General features: G+C 50.3%; 1 protein-coding gene across 8 annotated transcripts in view; it reads right to left on the bottom strand.

Annotated features, from left to right (window-relative positions):
- MLXIPL (MLX interacting protein like) overlaps positions 1 to 23,451 on the bottom strand; it is a 50,336-nt gene that overhangs the window by 24,568 nt on the left and 2,317 nt on the right. For all 8 annotated transcript variants that reach the window (XM_085016816.1, XM_085016813.1, XM_021086329.2 and 5 more), the window contains exons 3-5: positions 22,402 to 22,520; positions 12,773 to 12,860; positions 10,685 to 12,648 (exon numbers count right to left, since the gene is read on the bottom strand). In XM_085016816.1, coding sequence (XP_084872942.1) covers positions 10,685 to 11,007 — 323 coding nt within the window. In that variant the 5' untranslated portion in view covers positions 11,008 to 12,648; positions 12,773 to 12,860; positions 22,402 to 22,520. The remainder of the gene's footprint in view (positions 1 to 10,684; positions 12,649 to 12,772; positions 12,861 to 22,401; positions 22,521 to 23,451) is intronic.

Genomic DNA, 23,451 nt, shown 5'->3' on the forward strand with positions numbered 1-23,451 from the left:
TTTTGTTTTTTTTGTCCTTCTAGGGCCGTACCCGTGGCATATGGAGGTTCCCAGGCTAGGAGTTCCCAGGAACTCCTAGACTAGTTCCCAGGGTCTAGTCAGAGCTGTAGCCACCAGCCTACACCACAGCCGCAGCAACATGGGATCCAAGCTATGTCTGCGACCCACACCACAGCTCACAGCAATGCCGGATCCTTAACCCACTGAGTGAGGCCAGGGATCGAACCCGCAACCTCATGGTCCCTAGTCAGATTTGTTAACCACTGAGCCACAATAGGAACTCTATAACAAGTTTTCTTTAAAGAGAGACTAAGTTTGCACATGCACATGCAGTCCTCCTGAAGCCTCGGCTGGAGGTGTGGTGGGCATCTATGTTGGCAGGGGTGGGGGTAGAGAGATGATGCATCAGGCCCAAAGGAGGATTTGGCAGGGAGAGAGAAGGTGGAATGAGTGCAAGAAATAGAGGATGGAGAGGTCTTAGAGAGTGAGAAAGAGGAGTCTTGGCTGTATCTCTAACTGGCAGCGAGTTAGAAAGTCATTCTTCTTCCTGTCTGGGTCTCAGTTTCTGTATCTGTTAAATGGGCAAACAGATCATGAAGGAAAATTTGATAAATAAAATTTGACTACATTAAACTGAGGAAGTTGGACTGCATGAGTTTTCATATCAGAAGCACCCACTTGTTTTGTCAAAAAATATGGGTCTTGGAGTTCTCTTCTGGCCCAGGGGACAAAGGATCTGGCATTGTCACTGCAGTGGAGGCCCGTGTGGGTTTGGTCCCTGGCCCAGGAACTTCCACATGCTGTGGGCACCCTCCAAAAAAAAAAAACTGGGTCTCAACTTATGAGTAAAAAAATCACTTTCCTTTGCAAGAAACACACTTCATGCTTATAGACCTCCTGCTTCTCTATTTATGATGAGCGATACCACACTAACAGTACATGCAGTAGGATTCCACATGATACTACATAGAGAAGCCATATTGTCCCTATTTTTTTTTTCTTTTTGGCCTTGCCTAAGGCATGCATAAGTTCCCAGGCCAGGGATTGAACCTGTACCACAGCAGCGACCTGAGACACAGCAGTGACAATGCCTGATCCTTAACCAGCTAGGTCACCAGCAAATTTCTTTGTTTATACACTTTTAAATTATGAAAATACCAAGTTTAAAAAATCCTGTGTCAGAGTTCCCTTTGTGGCTCAGTGGTTAACGAATCCAACTAGGAACCATGAGGTTGTGGGTTCGATCCCTGGCCTCGCTCAGTGGGTTAAGGATCCAGTGTTGCCGTGAGCTGTGGTATAGGTCACAGATGTGGCTCAGATCCTGCATTGCTGTGGCTGTGGTGTAGGCCAGCGGCTATAGCTCCAATTAGACTCCTAGCCTGGGAACCTCCATATGCCGCAGGTGCAGTCCTAGAAAAGACCAAAAAAAAAAAAAAATCCTGTGTCCAATCTGGATTGAGAATCATGGTCTTTGTGCTCTGAGATTGTGAGAGTGAAGGAGGAGGCAAGGGAGGAGGAGAGGCTGAGGAGGAAACATAGCAGAACGGAGATCGAGTGAGTATCCAGCTGTCTTCCCACCCATCCACTCATCTACCTGGACAAGGATCTAGATGAACTAGATACTTTACCTATCTGTCTATCCATCCCATCCTCTAATAGTCAATCTGTCCACCTATCCATCCATTTATTGGTCTCTCCATTCATGATCTGTCAATCCATCCCTCCCTCCATTCACCACCCATCCAGGTCCTACTGGTCAGTCTGATCGTCATCCTTCCATCTGTACATCTACCTAAGCTACCACCTGTTCATTCATGCCTCTACCCAAATACCCACTCACCTACCCACCCAACATACATATTTTTTAAGTGATTTTTATTTTTTTCCATTATAGCTGGTTTACAGAGTTCTGTCAATTTTCCTCTGTACAGCAAGGTGACCCAGTCACACAATGTATACATATACACATTCTTTTTTCTTGCATTATCATGCTCCATCGTAAGTGACTAGATATAGTTCCCAGTGCTATACGGCAGTATCTCATTGCTTCTCCATTCCAAAGGCAATAGTTTGCATCTGTTAAACCCAGGCTCCCAGTCTGTCCCACTCCCTTCCCCCTTTCCCTTGGTAACCACAAGTCTGTTCTCCATATCTATGTGTTTCTTTTCTGTGGAAAGTTCATTTGTGCCATATATTAGATTCCAGATATAAGTGATATGATATGGTATTTGTCTTTCTCTTTCTGACTTACTTCACTTAGTATGAGTGTCTCTAGTTCCATCCATGTTGCTGCAAATGGCATTATTTTGTTCTTTTTTATGGCTGAGTAGTAGTCCATTGTGTCCAACATACATCTTAACTGCCTGCTGGTATCAGGTCCTCAGTTAAGCCAGGGGTAGGTGAGTGTGGGTGGGGTGGGGCTCAGACACTTATAACCCGCCTCCTGTCTCCAAGCAACTTAGTGCAGGAGAGTAAAGCATGGCCACCAGCAACTCAGAGAGGGGCAGAGATAGGGCCCGGGACAATTTTGAGGCCCACCACAAGCACATCCTCTTCTAGAGAGCCCTCCCTGTCCCCCAGGCTGTGACCAGGGAAGGCTCTCTAGGAGAAGTGTGCTTGAGGTGGGCCTCAAAAGACAGAGCGGGAATCAGACACACCGAGAAGGGAGAAGGAGTGGTGGGAGGGAAGAGCAGTGACAAAGGCAGAGCTGGGGGATCGCAGATTGGCAAGCCTGGCTGGGTGAGAGCAGGGAGCCAGCAGCCCACACAGCTGCCGAGCTCCTGGCACCCACCTCCTGGCCCTGGCCCTCATCTGACTCCAGTGGGCACTGGGGCAGCTACTCCACTGCCAGGCCTGGATTTCTTTACCAGTTGGTGATGAGACTAATACATAAATTGCGAGGAAGTATTTAGAAACGTTTATATCAATTTAATAGAGTAAGCTGATATCTGTTAAATGTAATAATAAGAAGCTGAGCTTAATATTTGTCTGTTTTCTCAACTTTGCTAGTAATTTGTTTTCTACTGCTTCTGCACTTTGTATCCTCATACAGCCAAGGCAGATTGAAAATACAAGTGGGCCCTTGCCCATGCGAATGGGCTGCAGTTCTTAGAGAAGCTCCGGGGGACAGCGCAGCTTATGCCCACGTACCCTTTGCCAAAGTGGCCCGGAGGGCTCATCACATTCCCCTGAGAGTGGGAAAGGCCTACCATTACTAGTTAGTGTTGGGGCACTGCTCTAACTAGTGCAGCCCACGGTGCAGACATGACTGGTCTGGGTTGTCACAGATGGTAGGCAGCAGGGATGGGCCTTGAACCCAGGGCTGCCACCACATCAGGTGGCCTCCCATGAGCTTCTGCCCCTGGGTAGGCTGAGCTGGGGGATGGGCCCGGGGAGGAAGAGGGAGCACCTGGAGAAAGCAGAGCAGCTAGGGTGGGAGCCAGGGTCCAGGGCCTGTCCACGGCGTCAGTGGGTACTCAGGGCACTGCAGGAGGGCGGAAAGGGCTTCCAAGCGAGGATCAGCCTGGGCTTCCCCACGTGGTCCCAGAAGAACTGGACCAGGCCCTGGGATCTCTGGGGACGTGCGGCGGGGCTAGCTCTTGGCTCAGCCCGCTTCAATCCCTCCCCCATCTCCTTCTGTCCCCAGCTCCCCATCAGCCAGCCTGTGAGCTCCCTGAGGCCAGGGCCTCTGCCCATCCCTCTTGTGCCAAAGCCCAAGGTTTAGCCAACAAGACTGGTCTCTGTCTGGCCCTTGGAAGGAACCACAGCACTTTCAGATCCATCCATACCTCCTCTCATTCTCCAGGAGACTAGAAACATGGAAATTATGATCACTCCCTATCACCTGTGCCGTGACAGGTTCAGAGAAGTTAAGTTACTTGCTCGAGGTCATGAGGCTCTAATTCCCAACCCCATCCTATTCTTTTCTTTTCTTTTCTTTTCTTTTTTTTTTTTTTTGTCTTTTTTTTGTTGTTGTTGTTGTTGTTGTTATTGTTGCTATTTCTTGGGCCGCTCCCGCGGCATATGGAGGTTCCCAGGCTAGGGGTCCAATCGGAGCTGTAGCCACCGGCCTACGCCAGAGCCACAGCAACGCGGGATCCGAGCCGCGTCTGCAACCTACACCACAGCTCACGGCAACGCCGGATCGTTAACCCACTGAGCAAGGGCAGGGACCGAACCCGCAACCTCATGGTTCCTAGTCAGATTCGTTAACCACTGCGCCACGACGGGAACTCCTCTCTTTTTTTTTTTTTTTTTGGCTGCACTTGTGGCATGTGGAAGTTCCTGGGCCAGGGATTGAACCTGTGACACAATAGTGACCCGAGCCACAGCCGTGATAATGCCAGATCCTTAACCTGCTGAGCCACCAGAAAACTCCAAACCCTGTTCTTTTTGACCAGTATGGTTAAATACTAGTTAGTACTGGGGTACTATTACTAACTAGTGCAGCCCATGGTGCAGGCAGGGGGGTGGGTGGTCGGCGTGCAGGGCCAGCCAGGGAGGAAGAAAACAGTGACACGTGGCATGAAACAATGGCACGTGGCATGACCCAGCAGTGATCTGCCCAGAAACTTTTTCTCCAGCACTGTGGCTACTTCCTGGGAAGCTTGAAAACCCTCGTCTAGACCCGGAAGAGGCAGGAATGACATGGGTCGGGTCTCAGGCCTTTTCCCTATTCTGTCGGTGGAAAAGTAACATGGGATTATATGTTGGTAGGACCATTTGGCAAAATCTATTACACCAAAAGCACTGGTACTCTTTGACCCACCAAATTCAACTGCAGGAATTTAGCCTACAAAAATATTTCCGTGGAGTTCCTGTTGTAGCGCAGCAGAAATGAATCCAACAAGGAATCACGACATTGCGGGTTTCACCCCTGGCCTCTCTCGGTGGGTTAAAGACTGGGCATTGCCGTGAGCTGTGGTGTAGGTCGCAGATGCAGCTCGGATCCTGCGTTGCTGTGGCTCTAGTGTAGGCCGGCCGCTGTAGCTTTGTTGCAACCCTTAGCCTGGGAACTTCCAGATGCCACGGGTATGGCCTTAAAAAGCTAAATAAATAAATAACAAATAATAAATAAATAAAACTATTTCCATAAGTGTTGAAACATGTACAAGGATGTTCACTGCGGCACTGTTAATAATACTGAGAAACAAAACATTTGAGTAAGTTTGGATAAATCCCTAGAGTGGGATACTATGCAGTTGCTAACAACATGTTCTGTGAAATGGGGATAATGCAGGGCCCAAGGAACCCTTGGGAGGCACCTTTCCTTTCGGGTGCAAGGCCCAGGAACCTGGCTCATCAGGGACCCTGTGTCATCTCAGGCAAGTCGTTGCCCTCTCCGGGCCTCAGCTGCCCTCCCTGTAACAAGGGCTGAAGGCGCTCAGCGTCTTGCTGTGTCCTGAACATCTAGGGGAGTAGAACGTGCTACTGGCACAGCAAGGGATGGGGGCCAGCCTGGAGGTGGTGTTCCACCCAGATGAGGCGCCATGCCAAGAGTCGAGGGCCACAGGCCGTTTTTGCTCACTTCTGACACCAAATGTGTGATGTTTTTTCCAACACTACTTTCCCAGTTCTCCAGTACCGGCTGGGTTCCTCCAATTCGATTCAGTGCTGACACTGTCTGCCTGGAGTTGGTGTCAGATCCCACAAGTTAAAGGATCAGTCCCACAAGACCGCCCCCACCTCAGACTCCCATCACAAGTCCAGGCTGTCACCTGTACTTCGCATCAACTGGCTGTAAATCGGGGGATCCCATGACCCCTGGCTAAGGTTCCATAATGTGCTAGAAAGGCTCCCAGAACTCAAGCAAACTCTTTACTTATATTGTCCATTTTACTCTTAAGGAGAGAACTCGGGAAAGCCAAATGGAAGAGACGCACCGGGCAAGGCACGGGCACAGGGGGCGCCCGGAGCTTCTGTGCCCTCACTGAGGTGCCGCCCCCCACCCCCCAGCACCTCTACATGTTCACCAATCCAGAAGGTCTCTGAACGCTTTCATTTAGGGGGTCTCATTACACATGCACACTTGATTATTAGCCCTTGGGGACTGAATTCAAATCTCCAGCCCTCTCCCTCCACAGAGGTGGGGGGGGGGGAGCGCTGAAAGCTCCAGCCCTCCAATCATGCCTTGGTATTCCCAATTATAGGCTCAGAATGATCTGGGGGCCACCAGTCACCTCACCAGCATGCAAAAGACTCTTATCACGCTGGAGATTGCATGGGTTTGAGGGGCTGTGTGTTAGGAGCCAGAGACAAAATCCAAAAACCCATTGAATCACCACCATGCAGCTCAGTGGCCTGCCAGGCCCTTGAACATTGCTTGTTGTGTCTAATCAGTCCAGCCAACCAGCTGTCACACAGGGCTGATGGTCCCCGGTTTACAGAGTACACCTCGCTCAGGGAGTTGTTTGTTATTTCTCCCACACAGTAAACATGTGTTAGAGTCGGACAGTCATTCCAGGTCATACAGTTAATGAGTAGTATAGCCCGGATTTGAACCCTTGCACTAGGCTGCTCGGAGGAACTAAAGGCTGACCTGTCTTCCCCCGCATATCAAATATCAGGTGCGCCCACCCAAAACCGGGCTGAAGCGCAGGTACTAGGGTGGAAGGGCAGCTGGCACATAGCAGGTGCTTGGTAAATCCTTGCTGGGTTAACAAAGGACAGGCAAGCCCTTCTCCCTAAGCTCTCCAGGAAGTGGGGGTGAGGATCAGGGTCTCATTGGCTGCTCAGGACTCATCCGCAACCTAGAAGTCTGTAAGTCAGCAAAGGCCACCGACCTCGTGTTACTCAGAGGGAAACGGGCTTGGTCTGGCTCAGGGGCTGTGTCAGACCACAGGCGTGTCCTTTCGGTGAGTGAGCCTGGCCTCCTGCCTCTCAGTTCTGGGCTCTCCGTGCTCCCAGCGGAGCTTCACGACAGAGGGCCTGGAGAGGTGGAACGGGGCCCCCTCTGTTGGTCCACCCATTCTACAGAGGAGGAAACAGAGTCCCGGAGAGGAGGCCATCTGGCCACACAGTCGGTGTCTTTGTACCCAGACAGAATTTCTGGTAACTTCCGTGTGTCAAGGTGGGGTCTGGGTGTGGGTGCCCAGAGTCAGTCCCAGGAGAGTAGAATGGAGGGTGCCTTGGAAGGTTGGGACGATTGTCAAGGCCAGGGCCCCTGTGACCCCTCAGAGCCCTGCCTGTCTGGGAAACGTCAAGGCCAAATGATGTCCTAGCCATCTGCGGCTCCATGGCACAGAGGTGTGAATTGTGATGCTCAAATCTGCCCCTGTTCTTTGACTTTGGGTCCCTCTCTGAGTGTGACCCCCTTACAAGGATGGAATGGTATCATGGGCTTTGAGCACTAGTTTTTCAACTTTAAAATGGGTGTGGTGAGGAGTTCCCATTGTGGCTTAGCAGTAATGAACCCGACTGGTATCCATGGGGACTCGGGTTTGATCCCTGGCCTTGCTCAGTGGGTTAAGGATCTGGCGTTGCTGTGGCTGTGGTGTAGGCCAGTAGCTGCAGCTCCAATTTGACCCCTAGCCTGGAAACCTCCATATGCCACAAATGCAGCCCCAAAAAGACCAAAAAAAAGGGGGGTGGTGGTGATAAGATGTTACACTCCCCTCACAGGGCTGTTGTGAGGATTAAATGAAATGCAGGTGTGACAGCCAGTGGTGGGCACATGATTAGGCTTCCTCTCCCCTTCCCTCTCTGCCGCTCCCAACCCTGAGCCTTCTCTCCTCCGTCCTTCTGGCCAGCAGCTCTGGGCGTGGAGGAACCAGCTGCTGCAGGACACAGACAACAAGGGGACAACCTGCAACAGGAGACTCGGGGCGGACAGAGTCTTTTCCAACCAGCCGTGGGTGGGTGACAGCTCTGCCCTGCCTTGCATCTCCCACGCTAGGGATCCCCATGAGCCATGTGTTTCTGGGTGAGAGAGGTGTGCCTCCCTGGGGCCCCCGTTCCAAGTCAGTCCAGGGGCCTGATGCCCTGATGGGGCTGGTGTGGGACACAGCTGGGAGGACCCCCAGGGCTCCCCTGCCCTGGGGAGGCCCAGGGATGCTGGATGCTCGCTTGCCCACCCACCTGCCAGCCAACCTCTGTGTCTCAGGGCCAGCCAGGGGGAGGTATCACCTATTTATGGTGCCAGGCCCTGCCCAGGGAATGTTCTGTTTCTTCCTGCCCTGTCAACGTCCCTACACAGGGTCAGCTTAGCCCACCCCGTAAAAGGAAAGACAAGTGTAAGCTGCCTTGGCCCGTATCTCAGGAGCAGGAAAGACAGGTGGGGAAGGACGAGGTGGGCACAGGCCAAGAGGACAGCCACGAGCAGCCATGCGGACATACTGTCTTGTGTACCGATCTCCATACCCATGGCTGCTGCCTGACAGCCCAGGTAAGAACGCTCAGGCCCAGGCTGCCGATGAGCAGAATGAGGCCCGGAAGAGGACAGGGTCACCTGGGGGCAAGTCAGAGGCAGCAGGGGGAAAAGGAACCAGAGCTTTGGAATCCAGCTGCCTGGCTTTGAATCCTAGCCCTGCCATTTCCTGGCTGTGTGACCTTGAGTCAGTGCCTTGACTTTGCTGGGCCTCTCTTTCCTCATGTGTAAAGTGGAGAAACTATCCTTTCTTTTCTTTCTTTTTTTTTTTTTTTTTGTCTTTTCTAGGGCCACTTCCTGCGGCATATGGAGGGTCCCAGGCTAGGAGTCTAATCGGAGCTGTAGCTGCCAGCAACACAGGATCCTTAACCCACTGAGTGAGGTGAGTGAGGCCAGGGATCGAACCCGCAACCTCATGGTTCCTAGTCAGATTTGTTAACCACTGCACCACAACAGGAACTCCAAGAAACTATCCTTTCCATCTCAGGTTATTGGGAAGAAGGAAACAGTGACAGAAAAGCCCCATAGAGTGCCTGGCACACAGTAGGTGTACAGCAAATTTCAGTTCCTCCTCCACACCCAGCTCCCCTGAGCCTCGGGGAGCCCCCTCAGCTCCTCTATCCTGCTTCATATCCCAGCCCAAACCCTTTCTTCAGCTCTGACCAGGGAGTGAGATTTGGCCTAAAGAGGGCCTCGCCCAGTCTGACAGCTCCCACACAGGTCTCAACCTGCCTTCGCCCCCGACAGGGCCAGCGGCGGGGTCAAGGGCAGCCTCAGAGGGAGGGCTTGGGAGGTGAGTTTGAGTATCTGGGCAGGTGAGGTCACAGGACCTCAAAAGCCCCCTCTGCTCTGTTCCACTTTGCAGTTTGTCAAAGCACTTTACTGTCCACCTCACTTCACAAATGTCACCAGCATCGCTGTCACATACTTTCATTCACAGCAATCCAAGCCCCGAGGCATGGCCCTGACCTCAGTTCTCGGCAGCCCTCTCACCTGGGCCCCGGCTGAGTCCTGATCCCAGCCTGAGCTCTGAGCACGATTCGGTCTGAGCCCAGGCCTGAGGTGGATTGTGTCCTTGGAGGGGTAAGGGGGATGGAGGGCTGCAGTCAGAAGGATCACCCTCGCCAGAGGGGGGGCATCCTCCAGAATGCCCCCACTGGAATCTCCCTCCTCCTCCAGAAGCTGGCTCTGCCCTGAGGCTGAGGAATTAAGCCTCACTGGGATGGGCCTGAACCCACTGCTCAGGTTCCAGGGCCTGAGGGACCCAGGCCCCTTTTCTGAGGATCTGGGGCCTGGGCAGGAGCTGGCCAGATGCTGAGAGAACTTGGGCAAGATGGAGGCCGGGTAGATCCCTGGCCCCACCTGCCACCTGATTCAGCTGCATCCTCCCCCTTGCAAAGGACAAGTGAGACCTTGTTTGGAGGGGGCTTCCCTGTCCTTTGAGGCATCCTGTTGTCCCAGTTTATTCTGTCCTTGTTTCCATACCAGTGGCCCAGGAAGCCTCCCTACATCACAGAGGGAGAGCCAGGCCCAGAGAAAGGAAGTAACAAGCCCAAGGTCACACAGCCAGACAGAGACAAGCACCCAAAGCTCCTAAACCAGCCCAGGCTGGACCCCAGCTCCTGGCCCCCACGTGTGGACTCAGGGGACACAGGTGGGGGCAGGGTGGCTGGGAGTCGGCAGGGAGCCCTGGCCTCCCTAAGCCAGACCAGCGTGGGTGGCCTTCACCACTTCCCTAGCCCCTACCTGTTGGCTAAAGCCTGGTGGCTGGGAATCCATACGGTTTCTCTGTCCCACCATGACATGTGGCTTCTCCCTGCCCAGCCAGGAGGAGTCTGAGTCCTGGTCCCTCACCCAAGGGCCCACCTGGAACCAGCTTTACTACTAGCACCCACCCCTGCCCAGGGCAGGGGGACGGCAGGGAGGAATGCCCTCCCTCTTGGCTCTCTGGTCCCACACCTAGCTCCAGGGAGAGCCCCGGGACCAAGATTCAGTCCCAGCCCAGCCAGTGGGGCCCGGAGGCAGTGGGAGTCCGTGAGTCTCCAGGAAGAGCAGGCAGGATGAGCTCGTCTGGGATTCTTGATCCTGAGCCCTCTCTGGGGTATGAGGTTTCCTCTTCCCCGCACCCCACCCCCGCAGAGGCGCCTGAGTGAAGGGGGGCAGGTACACAAGAGTATTAACCCCTGCAGCCCAGCAGAGCCATAGAAGCGCCCCCTCCCCATCTGACAGGTGAGGAGACTGAGATCCAGCATAAGGGAGGCTCTGACTCCCCTTGTGCTAAGCATCTGCCCCCAGTGGACCCCCGTCCGTGCCGCTTACCTGGATTCCGCGGGATTTGCAGGTAAGGGAGCTCTCAACCAAGGCCACGGGGTCTCCCCGGGAGGCGTCTGTCCAGGGGAGCACGCGGGATGCTCGGGGCCACAGCCGCTCTCGGCGGCTTCTCTACGCCGGCGGCAGAGGGCTCTGTGCGCTGCGCGACGCCGCGGGCCGGCTTTTAGCAGCGGGTGTGGACGTGGGCACTGCCCGGCCTCCGCCCTCCCGCTCGCTCGGGGTGTCCTTTGCCCCTTGATCCGGTGCCTCCTTCTCTCCTTAGCACGTGGGTGGCAGCCGCTCACCCAGCTGGAGGCCTGTGGGGCAGCCATGGCCCGGGCCCTGGGCCCAGGCTCCTGCCAATCCCCGTCTGGGACCCGCTCGTGCCCGCTCACCTTTAACCCCCCTCTCCGCGGGGGCTTGGAGCCTGGCTCCCAAACCGCGGGCTGGGTTGGAGAAGGGAGGAGCCAGGGGCGTGGAGCCAGGCCCAGGTGGGCAGAGGTGGCGGCCGGACCGCCTCGGTTACTCCCTGGGCTCCAGCCCCTCTTCCAACCTCACGTCCGTCCTGAGTTCCCATCTGGCTCACTGAACCCCATTCATCCCCTGGACGCCAGCTCCATCCGAGGCCCAGCCCTGAGCCACCTCCAAACTTGGCTCTCTCCCGATTTCCCATCACCCTCACCGACCCCCACTCCCTTCTCTGCGCAGCCCCCGCGGCTTCGCACACATCGCCGCTCCTTACTGAGCCCTCCCCCTCCCCAGCCTCTGCCCTCCCTGGGCTCGCTGCCTCCTGGAAACCCCTTCTGACCTCCTTGCTCTCCTCCGGGTCCCTGCTGCCTCCTAAGCCTCCTCCCTTTCCCTGCACCACCCTCCCCCCCCGCACGCTCTGCCTTGAGCCTCCCTCCCTGAACCCCACGCTCTCTGAAGCCTCTTCCCTCACCCCCTCCTGCCGCCTGGAGCTCACCAACCTCCCTCAGGTGATCTGCCTTCTGGGTCCTCACATTCCTCCTGATGGCCACAATCGTTCCACAAGCACCCTGAACACCCACAGGGTAGCCGCCCAGAGAGAGGACAGGGACAGGCCAGTGGTGGCCCTAGGGTGGGCATCTTGAGAAGGGGAGCGATGAGGACACCCCTACTCCTTCCAAACCCCCATACTCAGTGCCGTCCTGGGGGGCAAGCTCAGCCTTTGTCTGCACACGCTTTCCTCTCCCCATGCTCTTGGTCTTGGTCCTGCCGCCTTGGACAGACACCCATTCACGGCCAGAGCTAGGACCCGAGAATGAAATCAGAGGCTGTGTGTGTGTATGTGTGTGTGTGTGTGTGTGTGTGTGTGTGTGTGTGTGTGTGTAAGGGGCCTGGGGCTTGAGCCAGGCAGGGGCATTCATGAACAGGCTCAGCAACCAGAGAAGATACTCATTCCCTCTCCCAGGGCCTCAGTTTCCCTCTACTTAGGGTTGCCAGATTTAGCAAATAAAAATCCAGGAGGCCCAGCTGAATTTGAATTTCAGACAAACTACATGTATATATGTTTTGTCTTTTTAGAGCCGCACCCATGGCATATGGAGGTTCCCAGGCTAGGGGTCTAATCGAAGCTGTAGCCGCTGGCCTATACCACAGCCACAACAATGCCAGATCCAAGCTCAATCTGTGACCTACACCACAGCTCACGGCAATGCCAGATCCTTAACCCACTGAGCAAGGCCAGGGATCAAACTCACAACCTCATGGTTCCTAGTCGGATTCATTTCTGCTGTGCTATGACAGGAACTCCAAGATAAACAATAAATATTTTTTAAGTCTAAGTATGTCCCATGCAATATTTGGGGCATTCTTACACTAAAATATTATTCATACTGTTTATCTAAAATTCAGATTTAACTGAGCATCCTGGATTTAACCCACCCATATTTAAAACAGGGGTGTTTGGACAAGTCTTCTCTCTCCAGGCTCCCTCTTAGCTCCAGCCACACCTATGGAAAAATGTCAGATTGACCTGGAATTAGTCTGGAGGTGGTTATAACCCTTGCAGAACAAGAGGATAGCAGTGAAGATGAGAAGCAGGATGGAGGGATGGCTGTGGTCACAGGGCCTCACCTTGGAGAAAGACAGTGGGAAGAAGTTCCTTAAGGCAGTCCAATCCTGGAAGGCTTCCTGGAGGAGGAGGATGTTCATTGTTACTTTGCTGCTGAGAAAGAAGAGAGGCGAGTTAGATGGCCGCTGGTGAATGACTCCTCCCCTGTTAATGGAAACTGAGTAAGTTTGGGGTCTTCCTTGTTTTTTGGTTTTTGGTTTTGTTTGATTTTGTTTTTCTTTTTTGGCTGTCCTGGGGCACATGGAGTTCCTGGGCCAAGATTAGATCCGAGCCAGAGTTGCAACCTATCCTGCAACTGTGGTGGTGCTGGATCCTTTAACCCGCCAGGGATCGAACCTATATCCTGGAGTTGCAGAGAAGCTGTCAATCCCTTGCACCACAGCAGGAATTCCGGGGGTCTTTTTGTTTAAAGGAGTATCCTCTGGAGTTCCTGTCGTGGCACAGCAGAAATGAATACGACTAGGAACCATGAGGTTGCGTGTTCGATCCCTGGCCTCACTCAGTGGGTTAAGGATCCCACGTGCTGTGAGCTGTGGTGTAGACCCCTAGCCTGGGAACCTCCATATGCCACGGGTGTGGCCCTCAAAAGACAAAAGACCAAATAAATAAATAAATAAAGGAGTCTCCTAAAGATCAGTAGAAAGTATCTCCTCCTTTATATGAAGATTCTTTAACGCGAGGACAGGGTTTCATATCAATAACAAATGACTACTACTTGTAGCTCATGTTTGCTAAGCACTGACCATTTGCCAGGGTCCTGCCTCTGCTTCCTAAGCCCCTTATGTGGGTTAATTCGCTGAATCCCTTCAACACTCAAATGGGGGGGCTCTTTTCTCCCCACTTTACAGATGAAGAAAGAGAGGCACAGAGGTTGAGTAATTCGTCTGAGCTTCATACAGGTGGAATTTGAGCCCAGGTGTCCTGGCCCTGCACCTGTTGTGTAATAGATCCTGCGCTGGGGGCTGGGACTGTAAAAATGACATAAATGCTGTTCCTGCTCTCAGAGGACCTCTAGTCTAATGAAGGAGGAGGGAATGAGTGAGTCTTTAACGACTCTGGTAAATGTCAGGCTGGGATCTGGGCTGGGGACAGAGGGTGTTGTGATCCTGCCTGTGGAAGGCAAGAAGGGTGGGTCAGCTCTTCAACAGCTTTAGGACAAGGTATCAGGAGGAAGAGAATTCCAGGTAGAGGGACATCTTCGGCAAAGCAGGAGAGGCACAGAGATGCAGCGTGAGGTTGGGGCATAGTCAAGGGTCTGGTTTGACTTGGAAAGGGTCGATAGTCAAGTATGAGACAAGGGAAGAGGAAAAAGGGAGAAAACGATGGAAGAACACAGACATCAGACAAAGAAACGTAGACTCCATCCAGGAGAGGACAGGCAGCCATAGAAGAGTGTCCAGCAAAGGCAGGACCAGCCAGATTTGCTGGGGCTACAGCAAGAGGGAAGCAATGCCATGGAGAGCCTGAAGGCCAGCCTGGGGGCGGGTGTCTCGGCCCAGGACTGGCCAGGCTGCCTGGGCCAGGACCACACAACCGTTTTGGGGAGGTGGATGGAGGACTTGGGGAAATGAAGGGACTGACTATCATGTTGCCAAAGGTCCTGGGTCTCATTCAACTCCAGATTCAGCTCCAGAACAGGACCTGGGAAACACACACACACACACACACACACTTGTAAATATCGGAAGAATTAAATGAAAAGGATTTGGGGACAGATGGAAGGTTTAAGAGTGAGAAAGGTGTTCATGGTTTGAACCGAAGTGCCTGGCAGGACGCCACCCCCCTAAATCAAATAAGGGGGTAGAGAGAAAACTGACTGCAGGCAGAGGTTGGAGAAACTGCATCAAAGGGTCACCATAGGGTGACGTCCAGCAGGCTGTTGTCCTCAGGAAGGCAGGTAAGGAAATGTCTGAGCCTCTCACGAGGAAGATGGTGAGGTTCTGCGGCTATTAAGAGTGTCAGGCAGCTTATTTCCTCAGCCTGGATCGATGCCTCCCACGTACCCAGCCCCAGGCTGGTGGGAACATGATCACGGTGTGGTAGGAGGGTGACCCCTTCTGCAGAAAGGTGGGATAGCTCAAGTCAGAGCCTCTGCTTCTTATGAGATTCAAAACAGCTGTGAATCATCTATCGTTTAGATTCCTGTGTCTATATACCAAAACGGTTTTTAGCAAAACAAAGGAACCCAGCATCCATTACAATGGCTAAAAAGAAAAAGACTGAGCATGGAAAGTGTTGATCAGGAGGTGGAGTAACTGGAACTCATATACTGCTGGCGGGGATGTGAAAACACTTTTGAAAACTGTTTGTTGGTGTCTTAAAATGTTAAACAGATACCCACCACCTAACCCAGTCATCTCATGGCCTAGGTATTTGCTCAAGAGAAATGCAAGGATATGTACATTCAAAGACTAAATGCAATGTTAACAGCAGCTTTGTCTGTAAAAGCCTCCAACTGGCAACAATCTGAAGGTCCAGCAATGGGCTGATGGATAAATAAACTGTGGCCTACCCATAAACTGATATACTACACTGTGATTAAAAGGAGTAAACTGGGAGAAATGCAACCATCCAGATGAATAACAAAAGAATTATTCTGAATAAAAGAAACCAAATAAGATAAATAGTACACACAGTATGATTCCATTTTGAATTCTAGGAAATGCAGTCTAACCTGCAGTGACAGAAGATCAGGGTAATCTGGGGATGGAGTTGAAGGGTGTGGGAGAGACTAGAGAAGCAATTATGAAAGAACATAAAGGAATTTTGGGGGTGATGGATATGCTCATTTGCTTCGCTTTTGGCGATGATTTTGGGGCGTATAACTGTGTTGGAATTCATCAAGCTGCACACTTTAAATACGTGCAGTTTACTGTGCATTAATTATACTTCCATAAAGTTATTTTTTAAAAAGCAAGGGAGTGATAATCCCTACATCGAGGGGTGTACTTACTTTGGGTGTGGGCAGGCAAGGTTGGAGCAAGCACCCAGATTTAAAGTATTGGTTAGGCCCCAGTTCTGGGTTGGGTGGAAGATTCACTGGTGCTCATTATAAATTAATAAATCCACAAATAAAAAAAAGAATGACCCTAGCATGGGAATTTCCATATGCCACAAGTGTAGCCCTAAAAATGAAAAAAAGAGTTCCTGTTGTGGCTCAGCAGTAACATATCCAATCCGTATCCGTGAGGACACGGGTTCGATCCCTGGCCTCCCTCTATAGGTTAAGAATCTGGTATTGCCATGAGCTGTGGTATATGCACAGATGTGGCTCAGATCCTGTGTTGCTGTGGCTGTGGCACAGGCCAACATCAGCAGCTCTGATTTGACCCCTAACCTGGGAACTTCCATATGCCACAAGTGTGGCCCTAAAAAGCAAAAAAAAAAAAAAAAAAAAAAAAAAAAAAAAAAAAAGCCATGTATGGACCAAAGATGAAAGTGTATTAAAAAAATATATATAAGAATTGGAGTTCCCATCGTGGCACAGTGGAAATGAATCTGACTAGGAACCATGAGGTTGCGGGTTCGATCCCTGCCCTTGCTCCGTGGGTTAACGATCCAGCATTGCCATGAGCTGTGGTGTAGGTTGCAGATGCGGCTCGGATCTGGCATTGCTGTGGCTCTGGCATAGGCTGGCAGCTGCAGTTCCGATTAGACCCCTAGCCTGGGAACCTCCATACTCTGTGGGTGTGGCCCTAAAAAGAAAAATAAAAAGGAAAAAAAAAGAATTAAGATAACTCTATTCCTGTGTAATTGAGGTCGAGATTTTAAAAGTGTAGGTTGTATATGTGTGTGCTTGGATAATTGGATATCCACAGGCAAAAGTGTGAGGTCGGATCCCTACCTCACACCACATACAAAAATTAACTCAAAATGCATCAATGACCTAAATGGAAGAGCTAAAAGTATAAAACCCTTAGAAGAAAACATAAGGGTAAATCTTCATGATCTTGACTTAGAAAATGGTTTCTTAGATATGATGCCAAAGCACAAGCAACAAACAAACGAAAAAAACCAGATAAACTGGACTTTGTCAATTTTTTTTTTTTTTTTGTCTTTTCTAGGGCTACACTCACAGCATATGGAGATTCCCAGGCTAAGGGTCTAATTGGAGCTGTAGCTGCCAGCCTACGCCAGAGCCACAGCAACATCAGATCCAAGCCGTGTCTTTGACCTAAAGTCACAACAGGAATTCCCATCAAATTGTTCATAAAAACTTCTGTGCACCAAAGGACACCATCAAGAAAGTGAAAAGACAACCCACAAAATGGGAGAATATTATAAACCATATATCTGATAAAAGACTAGTTTCCAGAATATATAAAGAATACTTACAACTCAACAATAAAGAGACAAATATCCCAGAGTTCCCATGGTGGCTCAGTGGGTTACAAACCCAACCAGTATCCATGAGGATGTGGGTTCGATCCCTGCCTCACTCAGTGGGCTAAGGATCTGGCTTTGCAATGGGCTGTGGTGTAGGTCACAGATGTGCCTCGGATCCTATGCTGCTGTGGCTGTGGTGTAGGTTGGCAGCTACAGCTCCGATTTGAGCCTTAGCCTGGGAACTTCCATATGCTGCAGGTGTGGCCCTAAAAAGGCAAAAATAAATAAATAAATACATAACCAAAAACAAGAGTTGGGGAGGAAATTGGAACATTCATACCTTGCTCGTGTGAGTGTAAGATGGTACAACTGCTTTGGAAAACAGTCTGGCCTTTCCTTAAAAAGATTAAACATGGAATTACCGCATCCCCACTCACTGTTACATAACCAAGAGGAAAAAAAACATGTCACATACAAACTTGTGTGCCAATGTTCATAACAGCATTACTTCTAATAGCCAAAAAGGGGAAACGATCCCAATGTTCACCAGCTGACGAATGGATAAACAAATTGCGTATATATATATATGCACGATGGAATATTACGTGGCCTTAAAAAGGAAGGAAAGGGAGTTCCCGTCGTGGCACAGTGGTTAACGAATCCGACCAGGAACCATGAGGTTGCGGGTTCGATCTCTGGCCTTGCTCAGTGAGTTAAAGATCCGGTGTTGCCGTGAGCTGTGGTGTAGGTCGCAGACGCGGCTCGGATCCCGCGTTGCTGTGGCTCTGGTGCAGGCCGATGGCTACAGCTCCGATTGGACCCCTAGCCTGGGAACCTCCATATGCCGAGGGAGTGGCCCAAGAAATGGCAAAAAGACAAAAAAAAAAAAAAAAAAAAAAAAAAGGAAGGAAATACTGACACATGCTATAATGTGGATGAACAATGAAGACGTTATGCTAAGTGAAACAAGCTCATCACAGACAGATAAATACTGAATGATTCTACTTACACATGGTGCCCCGAGGGTAGTCAAATTCTTAGAAACAGAGAGAATAGTGAGTATCAGGCTGGGGTGAGGGTAGAGGGGAAGGAGTATTTAATGATTACAGAGTTTCAGATTGGGAATTCAAAAAATTCTGGAGATGGACAGTGGTGATAGTTGCAGAACAAGGTGAACAGACAATGTCACAGAACTGTATACTTTGAAATGATTAAAATGGTCAGTTTTATGTCATGTATGTGCCACAAAAAAATCAAAAGGAATAATGTGCTAATAAATGCTACAACATGAATGAATCTTGAATACATGTTAAATGAAAGAGTGTATTAAAAAAAGGTCACAAAGTCACAAAGGAGCACATACTATAGGATTCTATTAGTATGAAATGTCCGGAAGAGGCAAATCCATAGAGACAGAATGTGGGTTAGTTGCCTAGGAGTGGGGATGGAATTTGAGAGAGATGGGGCATCACTGCTAATGGGTACCGACTTTCTTTTGGGGTGATAAAAAATGTTCTAAAATTGTGCCAATAGACACACAACTCTGTGAATATACCCCAAACCACTGAATAGTACAATTTAAATTGTTGAACTGTATGGCATGTATCTAAATAAAGCTGTTTTTTTTTTAAGGGGGTGATGATTGAACCCTTGGAGAATAATGAATGTAAAGACTGAACTAGGGAGCAGAACCATCGAGATGATGTGTCCCCTTTGCTCAAGCAGCTCCTGGAAGACCCTGGCAGCTCCATGAATTAAAACCAAGGGGTCGGAATTCCCGTCATGGTGCAGTGGTTAATGAATCCGACTAGGAACAATGAGGTTGCAGGTTCGATCCCTGGCCTCGCTCAGTGGGTCAATGATCCGGCGTTGCTGTGAGCTGTGGTGTAGGTTGCAGACATGGCTCAGATCCTGCGTTGCTGTGGCTCTGGCATAGGCCGGTAGCTACAGCTCCGATTGGACCCCTAGCCTGGGAATCTCCATATGCCAAGGGAGTGGCCCTAGAAAAGGCAAAAAGACAAAAAAAAAAAAAAAAATACCACCAAGGGGTCGTTTTCAGAAGAAGGAATCCATTGCAGCTGCTGTTTTGGGAGTGCTAAGTGCCAGGCATTGTGCTAGACACATATCAAGTCACCTAATCCTTCAACTACCCGTTTTACAGATGATATAATTGAGACTCAGGGAATTAAGGAATTTGTTCTTGGTCACATAGGAAGTGGCAGTGCTCAGAACGGGACCCGGGTCTATCCAACTTGAAAGCTCAGGTAAAAAATATAGAGCCTATACATTATTAATTGCACATACATGTTTTCAGACTTATCCAAAGTCGGAAGAATAACACAGTGCACAGCTGTGTACCCACATTCAGCCTGAGAAACTGAACTATCTTCTGATGCCACTGAAGTCCCCTCAGCCTCCTCCCTGATTCCATCCTCCTCATCCAGACAGCGATGCTGCTGAATTTGGTATTTATTGTTCCTGTAATTTCACTTTGTACCTATCTCCAAGCAATATGAAGTACGGGTCTGCATGTTTCTAAACTTTACATAAACAGTATTATCCTGAATGTACTCTTCTGAGGCTGTTTTTTTCACTATGTTGTGTGAGCGATGTAGCCGCAGTGACATGTGGAGCTGTAATTCACCCATTTCCGCTGCTGTGTAGTATGAAGTGTTCCTCGGTTTGAAGCTTCACCAGTTTCTTTGCCATCCTCCTGGGGTTGGACATACGCACTTTTTTTTTTCTTTTTGGCTTTGCCCACAGCATGCGTAACTTCCTGGCCCAGGGATCGAACCCTCACCACAGCCGTAACCTGAGCCATAGCAGTGATGACGCCAGATCCTTGAACCTCTGAGCCACCAGGGAATTCCTGGGTTGTTTCCAGGTTTTTGTTATTGCAAGTAGAACCACTGAGCGTTCCTGTTCTTATCTCCTAGTTCACGAGAGCAAGAATTCCTGGGAGTTTGTATTAGTTTCCTATTGCTGCTGTAACAAATAATCAAATTAGTGCCTTAACAACATGGATTTATTATCTTACGGTCTGGATGTCAAGAGTCTAAAATCAGTTTCACAGAGCCAAAATTAAGGTATTGACAGGGTCGCACTTCCTCCAGAGTCTTTATGAGAGGATCCATTTCCTTCTTGCCTTTTCTGGTTTCTGGAGGTTTCCTACATTCTTTGGCTCAGTGCTTCTTCCTTTATCTTCAAAGCCAGAGACATACTATCTTCAAATTTCTCTCTGACTCTTCCATCTGATTTATTTTTTTTCTTTTTAGGGCTGCATCCACAGCATATGGAAGTTCCCAGGCAAGGGATCAACTCAGAGCTGCAGCTACCAGCCAACACCACAACCACCACACGCCAGATCTGAGACCCATCTGTGACCTACACCACAGCTCACAGCAACGCCAGATCCTTAACCTACTGAGCAAGGTCCAAGATTGAACCCACATCCTCATGGATACTAGTTGGGTTCGTAATCACTGAGCCACGATGGGAACTCCTGACCATCTGATTTTACTGTCTTATCATCTCCGATTCGGACTGTCCTGCCTCCCCCTTATAAGAATGTTTGGGATTACATCGGGTCCACCTGCATGATCCAGGATAATCTTTCTATCTCAAGATCCTTGATTTTTTTTTTTTTTTTTTTTTTTTTGGCTGTACCTGCACAATGCAGAAGTTTCCAGGCCAGGGATCAAACCTGTGCCACGGCAGTGACAATGCCAAATCCTTAACTGCTAGACCACTGGGGGACTTCCTCAAGATCCTTGATTTAATCCCATCTGCAAAGTTCCTTTCACAGGTTCTAGAGATCAGGATGTGGACATCTTTGAGGTCCATTTTCCTGTCCACTGAAGAGGGGAACAGCTGGGCAGGGTGATACGAACATCTTTGAATTATGAGTTTGACAAACTGCTCTCCAAAGCAAATTGATTCTACCACTAGCAGTACATAAGCATTACTGTCACTTCTCATCCTCACCTACAGTTGATATTATCTGACTTTTTAATTTTAGCCCACCTGACACCTATGAAATGTCTGGATTCTGACTGCTATGTGATCAAGAAAGAGATGGTGGCCAATGGTGTTGAATATGAAAAAGAAAGGCCCTGGCAGTAAGAAGCAGTCCATGACTTTGGCTACAGTAGTGCCCTGGAAGTGCTGAGATGGAGGTGAAGTCAGACTGAGGCAAGAAATAAGGCAGGGCATGAGGAAATGGATGCAAGGAGTGCAGAGAATATGTTTGTCTGCTTGGAATGCCCATTAACAAAACACCACACACTGGGCAGCTTAAACAAAAACTATCTATCTTTCATAATTCTGGAGGCTGGGAAGCCCAAGATCAAGGATCAGATTTGGGTTCTGCTGAGAGAGCTCTCTTCCTGATTTGCAGGCAGCTGCCTTCTCTCTCTGACCTCACATGGTGGAGAGAGAAAGAACTTTGGTTTTTTCCCCTCTTTTTATAATGGCACTAATGCCCTCAGAGGGCCCCATCCTCACGACCTCATCTGAACCTAATCACCTCTCAAAGGTCCCACCTCCCAATAGCATCACCTTGCGGGTTAGGGCTTCAACATATCAGTTTGGGGGGAATGCACTCATTCATAACAGGGCATTTTCTTTTCTGTTTCTTTTTTGTCTTTTTAGGGCATGGCATATGGAGGTCCCCAGGCTGGGGGTTGAATCAGAGCTGTAGCTGCCAACCTACACCACAGCCACAGCGACAGGGGATCCGAGCCGCGTCTGCGACCTACACCATAGCTCACGGCAACACCGGATTCTTAACCCACTGAGTGAGGCCAGGGATCAAACCCGCATCCTCATGGATTCTAGTCAGGTTCGTTAACCACTGAGCCACAACGGGAACTTCATAACAGGGTGTTTTCAAAACATTGGAGAAGGAGTTCCCATCGTGGCGCAGTGGTTAACGAATTCGACTAGGAACCATGAGGTTGCAGGTTTGGTCCCTGCCTTTGCTCAGTGGGTTAAGGATCTGGCGTTGCCGTGAGCTGTGGTGTAGGTTTCAGACTCGGCTTGGATCCCGCGTTGCTGTGGCTCTGGCGTAGGCCGGTGACTACAGCTCCGATTCGACCCCTAGCCTGGGAACCTCCATATGTCATGAGAAGCAGCCCTTGAAAAGGCAAAAAGACAACAACAACAACAACAAATTGGAGAAGTGAAAGGGAGATACCAGTCTAAAGGCAGAAATTAAAGTGAAAGAGACAGAAAGATATATAATTGCCACAGTTGGGGGAGGCATCCTGGAGGAGGCAGGTGAAGGTGAGACTCACAGTCAGGGTACCTGGGTTGGCTCTGGAATGAGGAGCCCGGAGGGATGGAGCGGCACTAGGGCAGGTGCGGAGAAGATCCACAGGGGTGGGGCAGGAAGTGGCAGAGCTTCTCTATGTGATGAGCAGTCACCTACGAAGGGACAGGAGTGGGTGTGGGAGTCTGAGGAGGATGGGGAAGGTTCAAAGGGACTGTCGTTGTGGGGCATTCCACAGGGGACACACTGGGCTGGACAAAGGGGGATTGGTGATGAAGAGGGGACAAGCTGAGGCATGGGCTCCCAGCTCCTCTCACCAGCACCTCTTAGAGAGAAAGCCTGTTAGACTGAGTAGGAGGGGCCAGAGGAGAGCTGGACAGCGGGGAGTGTCTAGGGGACTCCCAGGAGTGTAGTGGAAATAGTGGGTCTGGAGGATGCAGTGCAGAACCGGGAGATCATAACCAGGAAACCGGAAAGTACGAAAGGGCTCTTGATAATACCCAGGACCCTGGTGGAGGGACACAAGGAATTGTGGGGCACACGATGCAGCTGGGGCGGGGGATAGAGAGGGCTTCATGGAGGTGGTGATGTTTCAGTTGAGTCTGAAGGAAAACCACATTTCAGTTACCATAAAAATGTGGAAGAAGGGTTGCTTCACAGTCTGTCAGCAAGCCTGTCCTGCCCCACTTCATCAGTTTTATCTCTTTCTCAGACATCTCCACCACGCCCCCTATGCTCTGGCTGGATTGGGAGAGTCCATGTTGGACTCTTTCAGCCTCTATGCCTTGAGAGACTTCTCTTTGGCTTCATTATTTTCTCCTTCAACTTCAGAACTCCTATTCATCCCTCAAAACACAGCCCAAATGTCACCTCTTCTGGTGAGCTTTTCTAATTGCTCTGATGCCACCTGGTGTGCTTTCTTCATAGTGTGGTGAAGTGGGAAAAGCTAACTCACTACTGTTTTAGACAAGTGACAATCTCTGAATGTCTGTTTTCTGACAATGGTGCTGACCAAGCCTAGTAGTGAAGATAAGGCACATGACATCCCTGGGCATCACATGGGACTCACAAAGACATCAAGTGGTG

Source organism: Sus scrofa, chromosome 3 (genome assembly GCF_054392235.1).
Source record: "Sus scrofa isolate SSC_HxYL_T2T_F1_AM1 chromosome 3, Sscrofa_HxYL_maternal_Yorkshire_Landrace_v2.0, whole genome shotgun sequence".
Classification (NCBI taxonomy): Eukaryota; Metazoa; Chordata; class Mammalia; order Artiodactyla; family Suidae; genus Sus; species Sus scrofa.